Source organism: Lycium ferocissimum, chromosome 10 (assembly GCF_029784015.1).
Source record: "Lycium ferocissimum isolate CSIRO_LF1 chromosome 10, AGI_CSIRO_Lferr_CH_V1, whole genome shotgun sequence".
Lineage (NCBI taxonomy): Eukaryota > Viridiplantae > Streptophyta > Magnoliopsida > Solanales > Solanaceae > Lycium > Lycium ferocissimum.
In genome coordinates, this window is record NC_081351.1 from 15,188,823 (window position 1) to 15,206,711 (window position 17,889).

General features: G+C 31.3%; 1 protein-coding gene, 1 long non-coding RNA gene and 1 pseudogene across 2 annotated transcripts; 2 read left to right on the forward strand and 1 right to left on the reverse strand.

Moving 5' to 3' along the window:
- Positions 1-1,132: 1,132 nt before the first annotated feature.
- LOC132035117 (zeatin O-xylosyltransferase-like) lies at positions 1,133-2,866 on the reverse strand. The gene has a single exon (XM_059425427.1). It carries the CDS (start codon positions 2,770-2,772, stop codon positions 1,330-1,332), a length of 1,443 nt encoding a protein of 480 aa, XP_059281410.1. The 5' UTR covers positions 2,773-2,866; the 3' UTR covers positions 1,133-1,329.
- A 3,238-nt stretch (positions 2,867-6,104) lies between these two features.
- On the forward strand, positions 6,105-14,534 carry LOC132034639 (uncharacterized; annotated as a pseudogene).
- LOC132035118 (uncharacterized) lies at positions 11,860-12,416 on the forward strand. Its single transcript, XR_009409167.1, has 2 exons — positions 11,860-12,024; positions 12,110-12,416. It is a non-coding gene; the product is annotated as an uncharacterized LOC132035118 (long non-coding RNA).
- Positions 14,535-17,889: the final 3,355 nt, after the last annotated feature.

The following is a 17,889-nucleotide window of genomic DNA, read 5'->3' on the forward strand; positions in this document are numbered from 1 at the left end:
TGATCACATTTAGATGTAACTGAACTATGGCTAATTTTGGTTGCTTTAAGTTTGATACTACGATACCCTTTTAACCTTTTGGGGTTGGAAAACAATACCTCTTAGTTTCATTGGAGAAGAGAATCTCAAAGTCTAATTTCTATCATAAATATTGGATTTCATTACCAAAGCTCCGAGAGCAATTTTATAACGCTTATTCCCCTGTATTGCCAATGGCGCAAAACTGCTGCCAAAGATTAAACTTTCCAGGTGCAAGAAAGGGAGGTTTCGATCCTTAAAAAAAAAAATATCAAAACTTGTAATTATATGGTTGCAACATTTTTAGACCATGTAATTCCCCTGTCCCATCTCTTTTGCTGGTGCCAAATCATTTGTGCTAGTGTTGATAATTTAGTTTTCACAATAAGGTATTATAGAGCATTAATATTTGTTTGGCCGCAGGACATATTTACTCTCATTGCTAGTTGAGTCTTTACTGAAGTTGGTTCTTTAATTGGTGGACTAATCAAAGTTATGATTTCATTAAGCACTTGTTCTAAAGCTAGTATTTGACTATATAAGTTAATAAAGTTAGCATGTGTGCCTAGGTAATTCTAAAAGCTGTTGCTGGCTACTTCTAAGAAATGCTTCTAGTCATTATAATTAGTATTTGTATTCAAAGTCTGTAATTCCAACAGAGGATTAGTTTTAGTCTATATATACAGACATTCCCCTCCCCTTGTACATCAGAGGTCAAGTTTAGACTATTGAGTAGAAAGCTTTGGAGCTTTATCTCTTTGAGTGTTCATAGCTTTATCTTGAATGTAAATACCTTCTCTTGTTGCAAACATTTATGTATTCTTTTAGGTAAGAGATCCCAGAGATGCTTTAAAAGGTTTGAAACAAAAGTTGAATTAACTTGGAATTACTTGCTCAAAGAACATCAACAATGGAGATTAGGCTTAACATATGTTATTTCAAGTTTCAACTATTTAGATATAGATGATTATGTTGAAGTACCATCTCATCTAAAAACCTATGCTGTCAGAGAAAGTACACTATTATTTACCATTCTAAGAAATAAACCTTGGACCTAACTCAATTCCAAAAACTAGTTGATCAGGAGAAAATAGTCCAAAACTATATACGGAGACAAATAATCCCATCTCACACTGATGTGAGGCTCTTAGCATATTATAAATACTTCATATAATAGGAATCTGTCTAAGGACACTCTTACCTTATTGTAATTAGTTTTATGAAATACAATACATAATTTGTTCTTCCACAGCTAGATTACTTAGAGAGCAGAGCAGAAACAAGTCATACAATCTTGCTAATAACAAAAAACTAGTCTCTGGTAACATGAGCAATGAAAGAATCCATCTCCATCCTAGAAACACCACCATCCATCATGGATTCTCTAACTTTTTTACCAAGTTCCATGGCTCTCATCCTCATTTTATCTCCCTCTGGTGAATCCATCAATTTCCTAACACAATTTTCAACTATTGTTGAAGTGACCAAATCGTCACGACACTCCCAATCCTTTACAACAATGCCAATTTTAAGAACATTTGTCACTAACACTGCATTTCTAGGCTGATCAAAACTCATAGGCCATGAAGCTATTGGGACTCCCATAGTAATACTCTCCATGCAAGAATTCCATCCGCAATGACTCATAAAACCGCCTGTCGATGAATGTCCTAAGATCTCAAATTGGGGTGCCCAATCTTTTACAATAATCCCTCTTCCTTTTATTCTTTCTTCATATCCATTAGGGATTTTGACCTTTTCACCTTCTTCTAACAAAGCATCTCTCACTACCCAAATGAACTTCTGGTCACTTTTTTCTAATCCCATTGCTAACTCTTTGATTTGATCACTAGATAAAGAACTTGTTGTTCCAAATGAAACTAACAACACAGAATTTGGTTCTTGTTTATCAAGCCATCTCAAACATTTGTGACAATGATCTTTTGAATCCTTTTGTATTTTGATTGGATTAAAAGGACCAAGAGCCCATTGGTTGCCTCTTCTTAGTAACCTATGCAATTTTGCAAGAATTTGAAGATATGGCCCCTCAACAACTTTGCATGTATCAAATAAATTTCCAGAGCAAATATTGTGATGCTTATCTTGCATGCTAATAAAATCCAAGAATTCATGTGTGAAACTACTCCCAAGGGATGGAAGTTCTTGTGGAATTTTAAGAAATTTCCTTGCAAATTTCCCAAGAAATGTAGGGAGACGGAGAAAATTTTCTATGCCTTCCCATATAATGGAACTTGTGGTAAAAGCAGAGACTGCATGGAAACAATATGCCTCAACATTTGGTATAGAAACTATATCTTGAACCACAAAAGCCATTAAGCTATCATAAACAATAACCACTTTCCTAGTTGTGGTAGAGAGTTCATTTAGAAATGCAATTAATGGCTTTCTCAAGGTTAAGGATAAATCAAGTGTTGATGCTATGACTTTTGACATGTTTGAGCAAGGAGATCGTACTTTATAAGATGAAGGTAAATGTATTTCTTTGAATAAGATGTTAGGATGAGTGGTATCGGTGACAGGATCCCAACCATGGACGCGTAATTTTGCTTGTCTGATAAAAGCGTTAAATCCAACATAATGGACTTGTAAATTGTACGATGACACGAGACGAGAGAGATGGAGGAGCTGATTTAGATGTCCTTGAGCTGGAAAGGGCACCATCACCATTACAACATCTTCTTGTTTGGTGCCATTTTGGCCATGGTTTGCTAGAGAAGTAGCATTTGTGGCCATTGCAAGAATTTTATGAGAACCTCTTCTTTTGTTCGTTGTTGTTTCAGTATGACTTCAATAAAATGTAAGCTAGGTCTTGTTATACTGATCAGTAAAAAAGTGCAAGAATAATAATTCATATGTATCAGATTGCATGAGTAAAAATTTACATGAAACACTCAAAAGCAAATCTCTAAATGCATACGAGATAATTAGATTATGCATGTTTTAACCATGTCTATATTGCATGATTACATCAGGAAGATATGGAAGTCTCATCATATTGTTGACAATATGCTTAAAACATGTGTCAATGTAACTATACAAGTGCAATTATTTGGTACTTGTGTATAGGTGTGGGCGTTCAGTTTTTCAGTTCGGTTTTTTTCAAACTTCGATTCGGCTATTTCGGTTTCGATTTTTTGAAGGTGGACACCAAACACCAAACCAAGCTAGTTCTATATGGTTCTTTCGGTTTCAATTTTTTGAAGTTCGGTTCGGTCCGGTTTGATTTTTTCAATTCGATTTTTTTGATATAATATTAAAAGCGATTCCATTTATACTAATTCATATTCTCAAAAGCAATAAAATATAAAACTGATAAATTGAAATCAAAATCAAACAAACGGGATACACAAGACCAGAAAATCATAACCATGATATAGGATTACTAGGTGTTATATACATACAGTAAGAATAATTAAGAAAACACATAAAGGACATACATTAATCCTAAAGACACACCCCAGTCAACTTCCTTTGTTAAGGATATTACAATTGGATTTTTTTTTTGGGCTTGTTACAATTGGTTTTTTTTTTTTTTTTGGCTTAAACTTAATGGGCGTTTAAACCGAAACACCGAACATCGAAGTTTCTAAAGACGTAAACCGAAACCGAATTAATTCGGTTCGGTTCGGTTTTTCGATTTTCGGTTTGATTTTTCGATTTTCGGTATTTATGCCCAGCCCTACTTGTGTATAGTAGTACTCCCTCTTTCCGTGTCGATACAAATCACTATATTTGATAGTTTAATAATTTGAAATTTATGATTTTAAATATTTGCTAATATTTGTGTGGCTATAATTTTTTTTTTTATTAAGGGTAAAAGGATCAATTTAAAATTAAGTTGTTTCATTTTTCTTTTAATATTCTTTTTGGAACGAATTAAGAAAGAAATAGAAATACATAAACTGAAATTGGAGTAATTATTATGGTAACATATACTTTGGAATGTTCTAGTAAATTAATCTAAAATATTACGTAGCACCGATTTAAGATCTGGATTAATTATAAATTTTTGTTTCCTTTTATTCTTATTTTTCTTGTATATTAGTACCAGTAGATTCTCTTATTATTGAATCAATGAGTTGAGATATTCCTCCGTGAAAATAAAAAAGAATAAGAAGTTGTTCTTTGAAGAAAAACGAAAACGACAAATCTGTATTAGATGCTTAATTAGATATTACGAGACTGTGCTGTGGAAATCAAGAACGGCACAACTTACATATATTCTGATTTACGTCATAGGGATACACTCAAAAACTCCAACTCCAATTTTCTGCATATCCTTGTTAATTATTCAGTTAATTAATCTCATATTACTTCCATTATTTGATTTGTCCAAGGTAAGAAAACTATCTTTTCACCAAAAGAACTTAACAAGAGCTATAATTGTATCACAACTAACGTGGTCAAATTTGCTACGTAACTGCAGTGCTACGTACTTTTTGTCAAAAAACAGCATATAAAGCGTGTCATATTTTCTTAGTGAGGCAAAAGCAAAAAGTAAGAGAACTACTAAGGGCAACATTGAGTATCAAACGCAATGTTTAGCATGGGGGGAGTTAGATACCGGCAGGGGTTCCTCTGAACTTTCATCATTGAAAAATTATACTATATATACAAGGTTAAAATCATTTTACAGACATATATAGTAGACGTTGAATCTCCTTTATTTTTTCTAATATTTACATCTTTATATTTTGAATCTCCTAAAAATCATGATGGCGTTCCGTGATGCTCTTCTTCTTGCTGCACTCAGCATCGGCCTTTTGATGCTCTAGTAGTATATTTTTTTTGTACGCTGGAAAAGACTAAAAAATGATTACATTCTATCCAAAGCGTCGTAACTTAAATTTGTCAGGAGAAGAAATTTCATATCTTTGAGCGCATTTTCCCAATTATTAAATCTTCGTCATGCTTGTGTTTTTCGTTTGCTAAGAAGTCGGCACATTGGCTCACCTCTCTCCACTTGTATTTAATAGAGGGGTTGCTGATATTCAACAAATATCTACCGTCTTCAACTAATGGCGTTATGTGAACATCATAATCTCCAGTTTCCTCATAAATGTTGAGCCCAAGTTTCAGAATACTCCAGAGGTGTAGAATTTAAATTTAACGTGCTCAATAAGTATTTTTAAGGTTCTTTGCACGGATCAACTTAATGTTATTAAAATTTTATCAGTTCAGATTTTAATATTTGTTAGATTTTTAGTGGCCTCCAGTTTCCACATATATACTGAAATACAAAATTCGTTTAAACCCATACGTCAAGCAGATCCTTCATTTTATTTGATGTATCAAACGGGCACACATACAATCTATCGTGGGCACCATTCTTATATATTTTACTCACTGTGATACTCTATTTTTTTTGGTCAGTAAAAAAAGAATGACACATTTTTATACTTAGTAATAATTTAATTTATAAATTTTCTGTTTTACTTTTAATGAGATAATTTATAGTTACATAAATATTCATGACTTGTTTTACACCACAGTTTCAAAAAAATTCATTTTATTTCGTAAACTCTGGGTCCAGTTAAATACCATCACATATATTGGGACGGAGGAGCATAAGAATTAAGTCATCGCCCGCCTTGGGATCCATTTTTTGAGAGCTGGCTTCAGTTAATAATTCTTCCCTTCCATATGTAACGAGATCTTCATGATATATAAATTAAGATCGTACGGAACAATAAGTGTTCTTTAAGTAAATGATCAATACTTTATGGGTTAAGACAATCTTCTTGCTATTTTATTCAATCAGAAAAATAATTACACACGTAATACAAATGTTGCAATCATTTAACTAAACCTATATAAGAACGTGGTACCAACTAATTAACTTGAAAAACAATAAAAGTAGATGAATTGTATAGCAACGTTCTGGTTTTAACAATATAATGATCAATTATTATGCAATTATCAGCTTAAATTCATTTCAGTTCATCTATCGTATTGGTTGTTTTCTTTCTCAGGAAAGCTGAGGGACAAAATGTATAACATACTAAAATCTAAGTAATATAATAGCCTTGTATACAAGCTCTTAGTATATTCTTGATTTCTAGAAAATGCAACATTTCAAAAAAGTTGTCCAGTATTTACCAAGTTGTGCTGGCTGTGTGGCTGATCAATCTACAAAAAATTCCACCCAACCAGTTGATAATAAGTCTTTTAGAATTAGGCTACGTGATGGAAGATATTTGGCTTACAGGGAAACTGGAGTTCCAAAGTACATGTCCAGTTACAATGTGATTGTTGCTCATGGCATTGGCGATTCCAAGGAAATCAACTATCCAGAATACCAAGTACGTACTTAATCATCTTACAAATTACAGAATTATTGTCAGCTAAGTATATCTGTATTTTACGTTGTTTAATTGTTTGACTACCTTATTTGAAAGTTATTAGAGAAGGTTTTACTTAATTATGTTTTCAACACACTTCTCACAGATTTGATTTTTTAGTGAGAACGGATCAGGTGTGTTAGCCTCTAAAAAGTGATTTTAGGATTCTCAATTGAATTTGTTTGTTTAGTAGGAAAAACAAGTGAATCATATCCGATCACAAGCTATTTTGAACATAGTGGTGTGATACCGAAGACTACAAGCTATAATGACAATGAAAATAAACTGTTCGTAGATAGTGTATGTAAGGATTTGTGATAAAAGCTTGAGAACACAAAGGATGTTTTACAAGTTCTCCTTGAGAGAAAAGTTGTTAGAGTTATAAGTCTTAAAGATGAGATGACATGGTTCATTCCCTTGGAAGGTATATTTAACAAAGCTAAAATTAGACTTTTCAATCCTAAAGTACGGATGATGGGATGTTCACACAGTGCCAACGTTCTTTCATACTGCGGAGCGCAACCCGAGGCTGACAGATGTGTCATTGGTTGGTGGGAATGGAAGTCGGCGTGACAAGCTTCCGGACCCTCGTGTTTTTTTTTCCTCGGACCCTTATGTGTTCGCTCTGATGTTCCTAACAAACCATGACTCCCTCCGAACGGTACTTCCAAGATCGTGGCTTCATTCTCCATGTGGCGCGTCTCGATAAACTATCATTTGTCTATGATTTTCCCAATACAAGGTGGGTTTGGATTTCAATAAATGAGCGGGTTTTAATTTAATCCTAAATTTAAAACGTGGCAAGCTGAGATGACGACATGTGGCTATTTTAAAAATTCAAATTTGACCCAGGCTAGTCTGTTACTTTCAGGCGTATTTTTGAGCCCAAAACAAACGTTAAGGGTACATTTTGAGACCAAACAATTGACAGAGGGTATTTGTGATTCATTTTCAATACATTAGAGATAATTTTTTTATCCATTTCCGATATTATTAAAATAGGTGATAATGTGACTTGATCCTAGGACCTCTTCTCAAAACCGATATTGAATTGTGTGATATCTAAAAGTTTAAGATGTAATGAAGGCACACTTTATTTTTGGTTATTTGAGTAAGCTTATGAGATTGTTTGACCGGCTTATGAGTATTTTTTTTAGCTTATCTATAAGTTTGCTAATTGATAAACCCAAAAAGAGTACTTTATGAGCCAAAATAAGTTATAATCCATAAGTTGGTTATATACAAGTTTGTTCGATCAAGTATTTTACTATTTTATCCATAATATTTGTGTACTCTCCTAAATATCCTTTCACAAATAACTTCTTTTCTTTTCCATTTCCGTCGTTTGTCATTATTCAGGTAAAGATCAATACGTTCAAATTTATATTTTTGTTAATAACTTTAAGGATATTTCCGTCATCTTGCCAAAAAGTATTTATTGACACTTTTTTTTTAACGAACATGCCATATATTTATTACTAATTTCAGCATTTTTATCTAAACGTGTATATAGAAAATCAGGTTTAGCTGTTGATACATCAACTACTTCATTTAATTATGTTTCCTACCACTGATGATCTAAGTTTTACCAGGAACTAAGAGATGAAATAGGAATATACATGCTCCAATATGATCGACCCAGATATGGAGAGAGTGATCCGAATCCAAACCGCTCATCCAAAAATGAAGCTACTGCTATTGAAGAATTAGCTGATCAACTAGAACTAGGACCCAAGTTTTACATGATTGGGATCTCTGCAGGATGTTACTCAGCTTGGAGTTGCCTCAAACACATACCACAGAGGTGGAACATTTAGTTTTCCCCCAAAACTTTTGTCTAAGAAATGGTCACATTATTTTGATAAAGTAACGTCTACTGACCACTTTTTGGTGTTGTCTTAAAATTAGTCACTGTCATGAAGCTTCAATTGTGGAATTTGAAGTTTTATGACAGTAACTATTTTTCAATTACATAAATGAAAAAGTGTCTACTTATGAATTTTAATCCATTATTTTGGGTACTGATGTTTGACCAAGTTTTTGAGAAGCCAAACGTATTTGGTCAAGCTTTTGAGGAAAAAATGAGTGCTTTTTAGTAGTAACAGAATTTGTTTTTCAGAAGCTAAAAAAAGTAATAATTCTTCAGAAGTACTTTTGGAACATTGGTCAAGCACAAAGTATTATTCTTTCTATTAGCAAAAGTGTCTTTCAAATTAATTATACAAATACAAACAACTACTTAACCGTATTTATTGGCATAGCAGGCTAGCAGGAGTGTTTCTTGTGGTGCCACCAATCAATTACACATGGCCTTCACTTCCTAATAATCTTATAAAGGACGACCCTAAAAGGAAAATGGCTAGAAAAGTGGTCTGGTTGGGAAGCAATGCTCCTCGACTATTTTACTTCATGCATATTATTTTGATGTCTTGGCCTAATGGTAATGGTCAAGACACAAAGCATCTCACCAAACATGATATTGTGGTTTTGAAAAGTCGAGCAGAGCATCGGTTGGTCGGTCAGGTAAGAGTTTCCAGCTAGTACTTAAGTTGTGTTACTACTTTTTTTGGGATTCAACTTAGTAAATTTTCTAAAAGTATATATATACACACAACCCAACAACACTTTGCATAGCCAGTTAATGCATGCACTTTGACAAAACACTTACAACATACAATATGTATCAGGTCACTCATAGGTGGGTTTTCTTGCGATTGTGAATTTTGGCTTCAATTTAAAAATGTTCTCGGGGCTTACTTCCCAAATGAGTGTCCAGAATGTTGTGTCTTACCCCTACGTGAACGCCCCGAATGTTGGGACTTATAGATTATGTTACTCGCTACAACAAATGTGATATTTAGCTACGAAATCATTAGCTACAACATAAAATTCGTCACTAATTATTCACTTTTTGTGACAAAAATTACATTTGTCTTTAAATACATGAGTTACATACTTTTAGCGACGAAACCCAAAATTTCATCCACTAAAGTTTCCCTCCAAAAAATGAGTTGGCGCCATTTATTGAGTAACATTAGCCATGAATTTAAAGTTATGAGTGACACATTATTTTATCACTAATAATGTACCCAATTTGTGACAAATCATTATTTGTCTTAAATTTAGTTAAATTTAGAAACGAAAAAAGTTTCGTCACAAAAAGTATGTTCTTACAATAGCGACAAATTAGAATATGTAGTTAAATGGTGTGAGCTTTAGCCACAAAATTTTATTTTTAATTGTGACCTTAGTTTTTGTCACTAATAATATAAACAATTAGTGACAAACAATTTATTGTCTCTAATCACCATGCGACTTAGTGACAAAAAAGTTTTGTCACAAAATATGCAACGTTTTAATTAGCGATGACTTCAAATTTGTTGTTGAATAAATTCAACTATTTGCGACGAAAAAAATTCGTAGCTAAATAGAAATGATCTTTGGCTACGATTGTTTATGGTGTGACAAGTGACAAGTGACAAATACTTTTCCAAGTACTCTGCATAGGAACCAGAAAGACGATACCATAGAACAATGTGGTAACGACAAGGGCGGCTCAATAAAATTTGTGGCCTAAAGCCAAATCTTAATTAGAGACCTTAAACATAATTTTAAAAAAAATTCATATATACTTTTATTTGAATTTATTCTTCTAATTTTTGAGATAGAAAGTCATTAATTATTTTAATCAAATATATAATTAAAATCAATGACAATATATTCAGTACAATTAATATATCTTTATTTGAGAAATTGTTGATATTAGGTAAGACGTTATTAATTTTAATTTTAAAATATTGGTTTCTATTGTGTCAACAATATACAAAATTGTACAGATCAACAATTCGCTGATATTATACAAACAAATACTTTGAATCTATAATCTCAAAGGACTTACTCTCTGACTTATGAATAAATCCAATGTAACAAAGAAAAATACTTGATTAAAAAAAATTGAAACTAGAAATTGAACTCGTTTTAAATAGGATAAACGAATGGATCTATGTGGAGGATTGAGAAAAATAGAGAAGTAAATGCACTAATTAATAAAGATAAAAAATTATTTTAATTTTCTCACTTACTCGAAAAATTTAAACCAAATCCAACCAAAAAAAAAACATAAAGTTTAAAACCTTCTAATATTAATAAATAGATTAATATAAAAATTTGGGGCCTAAAGCTAAAGCTTTAGCGGCTTTATGCTTTGGCTAACCCTGGGTAACGACATCTACATTTTATGATAAGGCAAGTGTCAATGCAAACATAAAACATAATGTAAGGCGGGGTTGTGATTCCACGAAGAGAAATTATTCGAAGATAACATGGACTTGCAAACCTATACTTGGTAAAGGTGTTTAATGTTTATGTATCTTTAATTAAATATTTACCACCAATGTGAAAATCGAAATATATCAAAAAATGAAAGCACTGATGAAAGAAATTAACCAACTATGATTTCAAATAATTATGATAAAGGCACTATAGTAGTCAAAAACTGTACATACCGAAGCGTGATTTTAATCTTTTCAGCATCGGTGGATTCTCAAGATCCACTACAAATTTCAATACCCCTAAAGTCCTCTCGAACTTCGGACTGAGGATATAGCGAAGCATAACCTCCCATAGGCAGAGTAGATGAAAAAGATGTTCAAATTATTCCAGACTAAAATATAATAGAACACTGAACTATAAGAAAGAGTCCAGACCCTAACGAAGATCCAACCGTACATCCACAAGTGACGACACACAAAGAGCATGACTATGTCGACAATGCCATCAATCAGCATTTACACCCCTATACTATGGGAATCCTGCACTTACACCCTCTGTAAGATATATTCAAAACTAAGTGTATTGAAATATAATTATTAAAAGATAAATTAGAATCATAAATAGAAACTTTTTTTTTAATATAATTTTAAGATAATTTTGAAGTGAAAGAACAAATATACAAACTAAAATAAAAATCATATAATAAAATATTATAATTAATAAAGATACAAATAACTTACATGTTAAAGTGCGAAAAAAATTATTACTATTAATAGTCGGTATATCTTTTAAGTAATTAGTTTGTGTTCATTTCTTATTTATAAAGATACATGTTTCAAAAAAATCTTTATTATAATCAAATGCGTGAATAAAGAAACCCCATTTTCTTTTTTTATCTTCTTTATGAATCATATATAAATTTAAAGGCATAAAACTTCTTATTTTATAATTTTAATTTGCTTTTGAATATTATATTTACTTTATGGATATCAGTGTAAGTGTAGGACTACTATAGTATCAGGCGTAACAATGTTTAATTTTTAAATGTGTATCCAAAACTGAGTAATATTATAAGAATGTTTAGTGTAGTTAACCTTATTATTTATAAAATAAATAATTATTTCAACGTCCCTTTTGTGTTTTTACTCCTTTTCAGATTAGCACCAATATTAAGGTGGTAAAGTTCCCTCTTTTTTCTTTGCCCAAATCCCTCTTTTAATATTCAAATAGTACCGCCTCCCCCCATTTTCTCCCCCATAATCTCCACTGCCTATCTCATTTACATAATATTAACCTCCAATGTTTACCTCTATTTAATACTACTTCTTTTCATTATATTTCAGCATGGGATGCACAAGACTATACCGTCATAGTAAGATAAAATCCTCCTTCTCTTTACTTTTTGAAATTAAGAAAAAGAAATTGAAGGTGTTTTTTTTTTTTTTTTGGTGGTGCAGTATATGCAAAGGAATGCAAAAGTGCAGAGTTTTGTTCTATCAACACCCAATTCGAATTCATTCATTGGGATTGAATTTTCAGGAAAGCGTGGAGTATTTTTCGGGCAGGCACTCGCTGGTGGAGGTGGTGTCTCATACAAGAAGATTTTCAATTGAACACTGAAAAGATGAATAAACGGCTAATTTACTGTGTAACTTCGATTAAAATTTGAATTTTTTTTTTTAGATCATGATATCCAAAATTGCACTAACATCATTTATTCTTTTCTTTTCACACAGGTACATGAAGGTGGAAACTAATTCAAGAGTAACAATTCTAGATGAATGAAGCTACATGAGCAAGCAACATATTTTGTCTTTTAATTTATCAATACTCATGTATTGCAATTACAGTTTCATGTTGAATAGATTTAATTTCATTATTATTTTTTAAATGTAAGGAATTTGTAATGAGATATTATCTCAATATAATTTTAGTCATTCTTAATGAAATTTTTTTAGTACCTTGCACGTTTTATTATGTTATCCTCATTTTGTATATTAAAGAATAAAATATATATTTGCTCAGTTGACTTAATAACTTTATAGAATGGATTCTATTTTTTGTTAATCCTTAAGGGATTAATTTTGACATAATGAATAAATTAGTACCATTTTTAGGAGAATCATGTTTTCGTCACCAACAAATTAGTTCGTAGTAAATGATTATCTTTGGTGACAATAATTTATCCTGAAATCATCACTAACAATCACAATTTATAGTGACAATTTTATTTTGTTGGTGAAAGCAATATTTTTAGCGACGACATGATAATTTTCAACTACAAGATTTTTTTGTCACCAATTTGTATATTTAATGACGAAATATTTTTTGTATATAAAAGATAGCTTTTAGTGACAAAATTACAGTTTTTCCACTACAAATTACATATGACTTTAAAGACAATCGTGATTGTCACTAATTAAAATAAAAGTTAGTGACAAGGTTGTTTCGTCGGCATTAATTGCCTTTTTAGTGACAAAAACACACTATCAACCACAATTTTATATATATATTTTTTTTTTGAGGAACAAGTTCATCATAAATAGTATGCCTTTGGAGACAAAATGGAATTTCGTAGTTAATCCAACTTCATTTAGAGACGAAACACTAAGTTGTCTCTGTATACATTTAGCGATCCACATTTAGGGACTAATGGTTGACGAAATTTTTTTCGTCACGGAAGGTTTTTGGTGACGAAATATGAATCTTTAGTGACAAAATAATTCGTCCCTGATAATTAAATTTGTTGTAGCGAGTATTTCTCTGTGCGCTTTTTGTGCCCCTCGATCGCCCCAGAATCACCACGAAAACGCCTTTTAAAATATTGATATTTAATACTACTCCCTCCGTCTCAATTTATGTGGCATTGTTTGACTTGACATAAAGTTTAAGAAAGAAAGAAAGACTTTTGAAATTTTTATGATCTAAAACAAACTTTACATATTTGTGTGGCTATAAATCATTTCATTAAGAATAAAATGGGAATTTTAAAGTTAAATTATTTCTAATTATAGAAAGGTGACATTCTTTTTATGACATACTAAAAAAAAGGGTGCCACATAAATTGAAACAGAATAAGTATAATTTTTCGACAAAAAGTGTTCAACCGACCACCTTTCGGCACATGTAGTTGCGTCTCTGTACTGAAGGGATTTGAACCCTCAACTCCGAAAGAAAAGGTCACCAAGAGCTAATTAACCCTCATCCCTAGTATTTTGTGAGATACTAAAATCAAAATCATATAGCTTTGGCTATAAAATAATTAGTAGATTTAATTTTGGGGAAACTTACCAATACCACGATTCGTCCAAACATATTTACCAATATGGACGAAATATACACAACTTATACATTGATTATGTATATTATATGTATAAATATACAAAATCTATAGATTTGGTCATATTTTGTAAACTAGATCACTCAAAGGCATTAGATTGTAATTTTCCCTATAATTCTTGCAGGAGCGTATGAGGAGGAAGGATTTTGACTCGGTTGTTGGTGACATTGTTATGACTTTTGGAAAATGGGATTTTGATCCATTGGCACTGAGAAATCCTTTCTCACAAGATGAAAATTGTGTTCACATTTGGCAAGGCTATGAAGACACGTTTGTGCCTTTCCAAATGCAGAGGTATGTTGCCAAAAGCTGCCATGGATAAGGTACCATGAAATTCCTTATGGAGGTCACTTTCTATTGTATGATAAAAACTTTGGGAAGCTATTTTGAGGTCTCTACTGCTTGGTGATGATTCTAATTAATTGTATGCCCCCAAACTAGATGACTAGCTAAACTAATTTAGTTAGTGAAAATCAGACGAAGCAGGTTTCTTTAGTTTCTCTTTGGACTTCTTTTGTGATATCCAATACTTTTCTTTTTTCTTTGTTTTTTTTTTTGGGGGGGGTGGGGGGTTGGGGGGGGGGGGGCGTGGGTCGATGTTACGCATGAATATTATAATGAATTTTTATAATATTAATGTTATTTAACATATTAAAGTAGGTTACTCTTTTTTTTTTTTTTTTTTTAAGTGACATTGAATTGTAATGCAGGTACTTTAACTATTTAACATATGACTCTTTTAGTATAGTTTTTTTGTTGTTGTATCACCGATCAAAGTTTGCAATTGTTAGTGCATGACTTTCTGATTATTTCGATCCCAATACGGAGGAGGTTGTCCCCCTACCAAAGTGGTCATGAAAAGTGTTGAGGCTCAAGTCATGTCTAGGCTAGGTTTAGGGCTTTTCCTCGAGAGTTTTCTCGATTTTGGACAATTCAAAATGTTGTTATTTTGGTCCAACCATTTCTCACTAATAGGCCTAAGCTAATTTTTTTTAATTTTATTATTATTATTATTATTATTATTATTATTATTATTATTATTATTATTATTATTATTATTATTATTATTATTATTATTATTATTTTTACTTGCAAGAAAGTATTGAGTTTTTAGGATTTTTACACTACATAGCATTCCAACAAAGCCCAGAATAAAAATAACTTTAGCCTTTACATTTTATAAATTTTAACCGATATACAATATATAATCAATATATAATTAGTGTGTATACATTATATGTTGGCTACACATTTGTTATATACGCAACGACTATAAGCTATTACACCTGGGTGGGTAGAAATTCTTTTAGGCGACTTGATAAAAATGTTAAGATCCCATAAATAATTATTCGGCATGCACCGGTATTCGATGACTGGAATTTATAGCATATAGGCGGACGTGCTATATGTAAATGCCTTTATCTTCTTACTAATGTATCCAAATAGTTTTAACCTAACTAAGTGCAAACTGCAATTTATCATGAATTAAATGATAATATTATATTGGAGCTATACTTTTGAGAATTTACTAGTTGATTCATGACTATTTGACAAGCAAGCTTAGATTTTATCGAAAAGAATTATTAGACTCATGGAAAATGCTTTCTACAAACTAGTAGGGGTGTTCATGGTTTGGTTTGAGTCGGTTATTCTCTAAAAGATGACCAAATCAGCTTAGTCGGTTTTTCAAATGTTAGAATCAAATCAAATCAATTAAGTCAGTTTTTCATTGCTTTGATTTTGTCGGGTTTTTTGGTTTTTCGGGTTTTTATCGGTTTTTATTTAAATATATGACAATATACGTCTAAGCACATATTAAATTAATTATTTTCTAGCATAACACTACCGAATCAATTACTCCTATTTGAGAAAAGAAAGAAATATAAATCTAATCAAGTTATACATGGAAAAAAAAAATCAAGTTATATGTGTACTTTCTCTAAAATTTTGTATGCATTATCTAAGAATTTAGCCATTTTCAAGGAACATAAAAAAAAAGTTCTTACAACGAATTTGTTTTTGTGCAATAAATTAAAGATCTAGTTGTGATATACCAAGATATCTTGATGAATAATTAAAGGACTCAAAAATAAGTTATTTTGAACAAGAAATAGATTCTTAGAATTATCAAAATTAAAATAACAAATCAAACTAGAAAGTAAATACAAAAATCGGATTACTATAAAGGCAAAAACATAGAATATGAATCAAGAGTGCAAAAGATTAATATCGTAAAATTTCAATCTTTTCTATAAAAGTGTATATATTAGATAGATATTTATATTGTCGATTTGGTGCGGTTAAGTTTTGCTTAAAATCAAAATCAAATCAACTTTTGTTGGTTTATAAAATTAAAAACCAAAATCAAACCAAACCAAAAAGTATCGGGTTTTTTTCTTCGATTTGATTCGATTTTTGATTTGGTTTATCTATTTGTTGTACCTCTTCTAGTTGTCCAATAACAAAAAATATTTTGTGATCATATATTTCATGTGGTGCGACAAGCTAAGTTTTTCTCATGGCCCGACATTCTAACTGTGACCCATTTCATCACACAAACGAAGACGCCAAAGAATATTCTTGCGGTATTTAGGTATAAAGTATAAACCAATTACAGGATTCGAATAATTAACAAAACAATTATTTGTGTAGTGGCATATACGTTTATACCATGTGGGGTGGTTTAACAAAGCCGGTGGCCTAAAGCAAAATTATATGAAGGGGCCTTAATTTCTTTCTAAATGTCTTTCATATATATTTTTATTTAAAGTTTAGGGATAAGGACAATTACCCCCGAACTATACCCGAATTTCTTCTGACACACTTTCGCTTTCCTGGGTCCTATTACCCCCCTAAACTTATTTAAAACGGAATAATTACCCCTAAACGCCGATGCCCACTCTCATATGGGAGAGTGACATACACTCTCCTTGCCACATGTGTATTTATTTGTTTTCTTCTTCTTTTTTTTTTATAAAATTTTGAAAAAATTAATTATTTTCTTAACATGTGGAAAACCCGTTTTTTAAAACTAAATGTGGAAGACTAGATTTATTTTCAAATTTTTAAGAAAATCTTGCATTTTTAAGAAAAAAAAATTAAGTTTTCCCCTTTTCCCCTTTCTCACTCTCTCAAAGAGAGAAACACACTCTTTTTGCCACATAAGCAGTAATTATTCCATTTTAAATAAGTTTAGGGGGGTAATATAAGGTGTGTCGTATGTCGGAGTATAGTTTAATGGTGCCTTATCCCTAAAGTTTATATATTTTAGTTTTTTTTAGAAATAAAGTTGTTAACAACTTTTTAAAATCAATTTATTCTAGTTTTTTTTCAATTGACAATATAACTAATCAATCACATGACTAAAATTTTCTCTTGTTATTTTTTTTCAAAATCTTGCAACTTTTATCTTAAAATATTAATCTTTCATTATGTGTCTTATAAGTTAGTACTATTTAGAGACTCAAACGTATTTTCTTTGATCATGACTTTTCAAGTACTATTTATATATTTCGAATCATTCACTATTGTGTATTTATAATACTTTTTATATAATTTTTAAATATGAAAACTTTATTTTCAAAAAATTGAAAATTTTATATCCGAATTGAACATTAATTAATTTGATCCTTGTATTCCAAAATCAAGCCACATAAATGAAATCACGAGGAGTAAATTGTTTTTCAAGAAAATTAGCCATAACACCTACTATCAATTTTTTTTTTTTTTTTTTTTTGGGAAAAAAAAGGGCCTCAAGCCTTTGCCTTATTGGCTTTAGGCTTGAACCGGCACTGTGTGCAAGATGAATCAAACTAATCTAATTTGGATGTACGTGTTCTGTAAGTTACATATGGAATTATTGAGAAGAATTAAAGAGTTGTTGTCAACAGCTTTCTT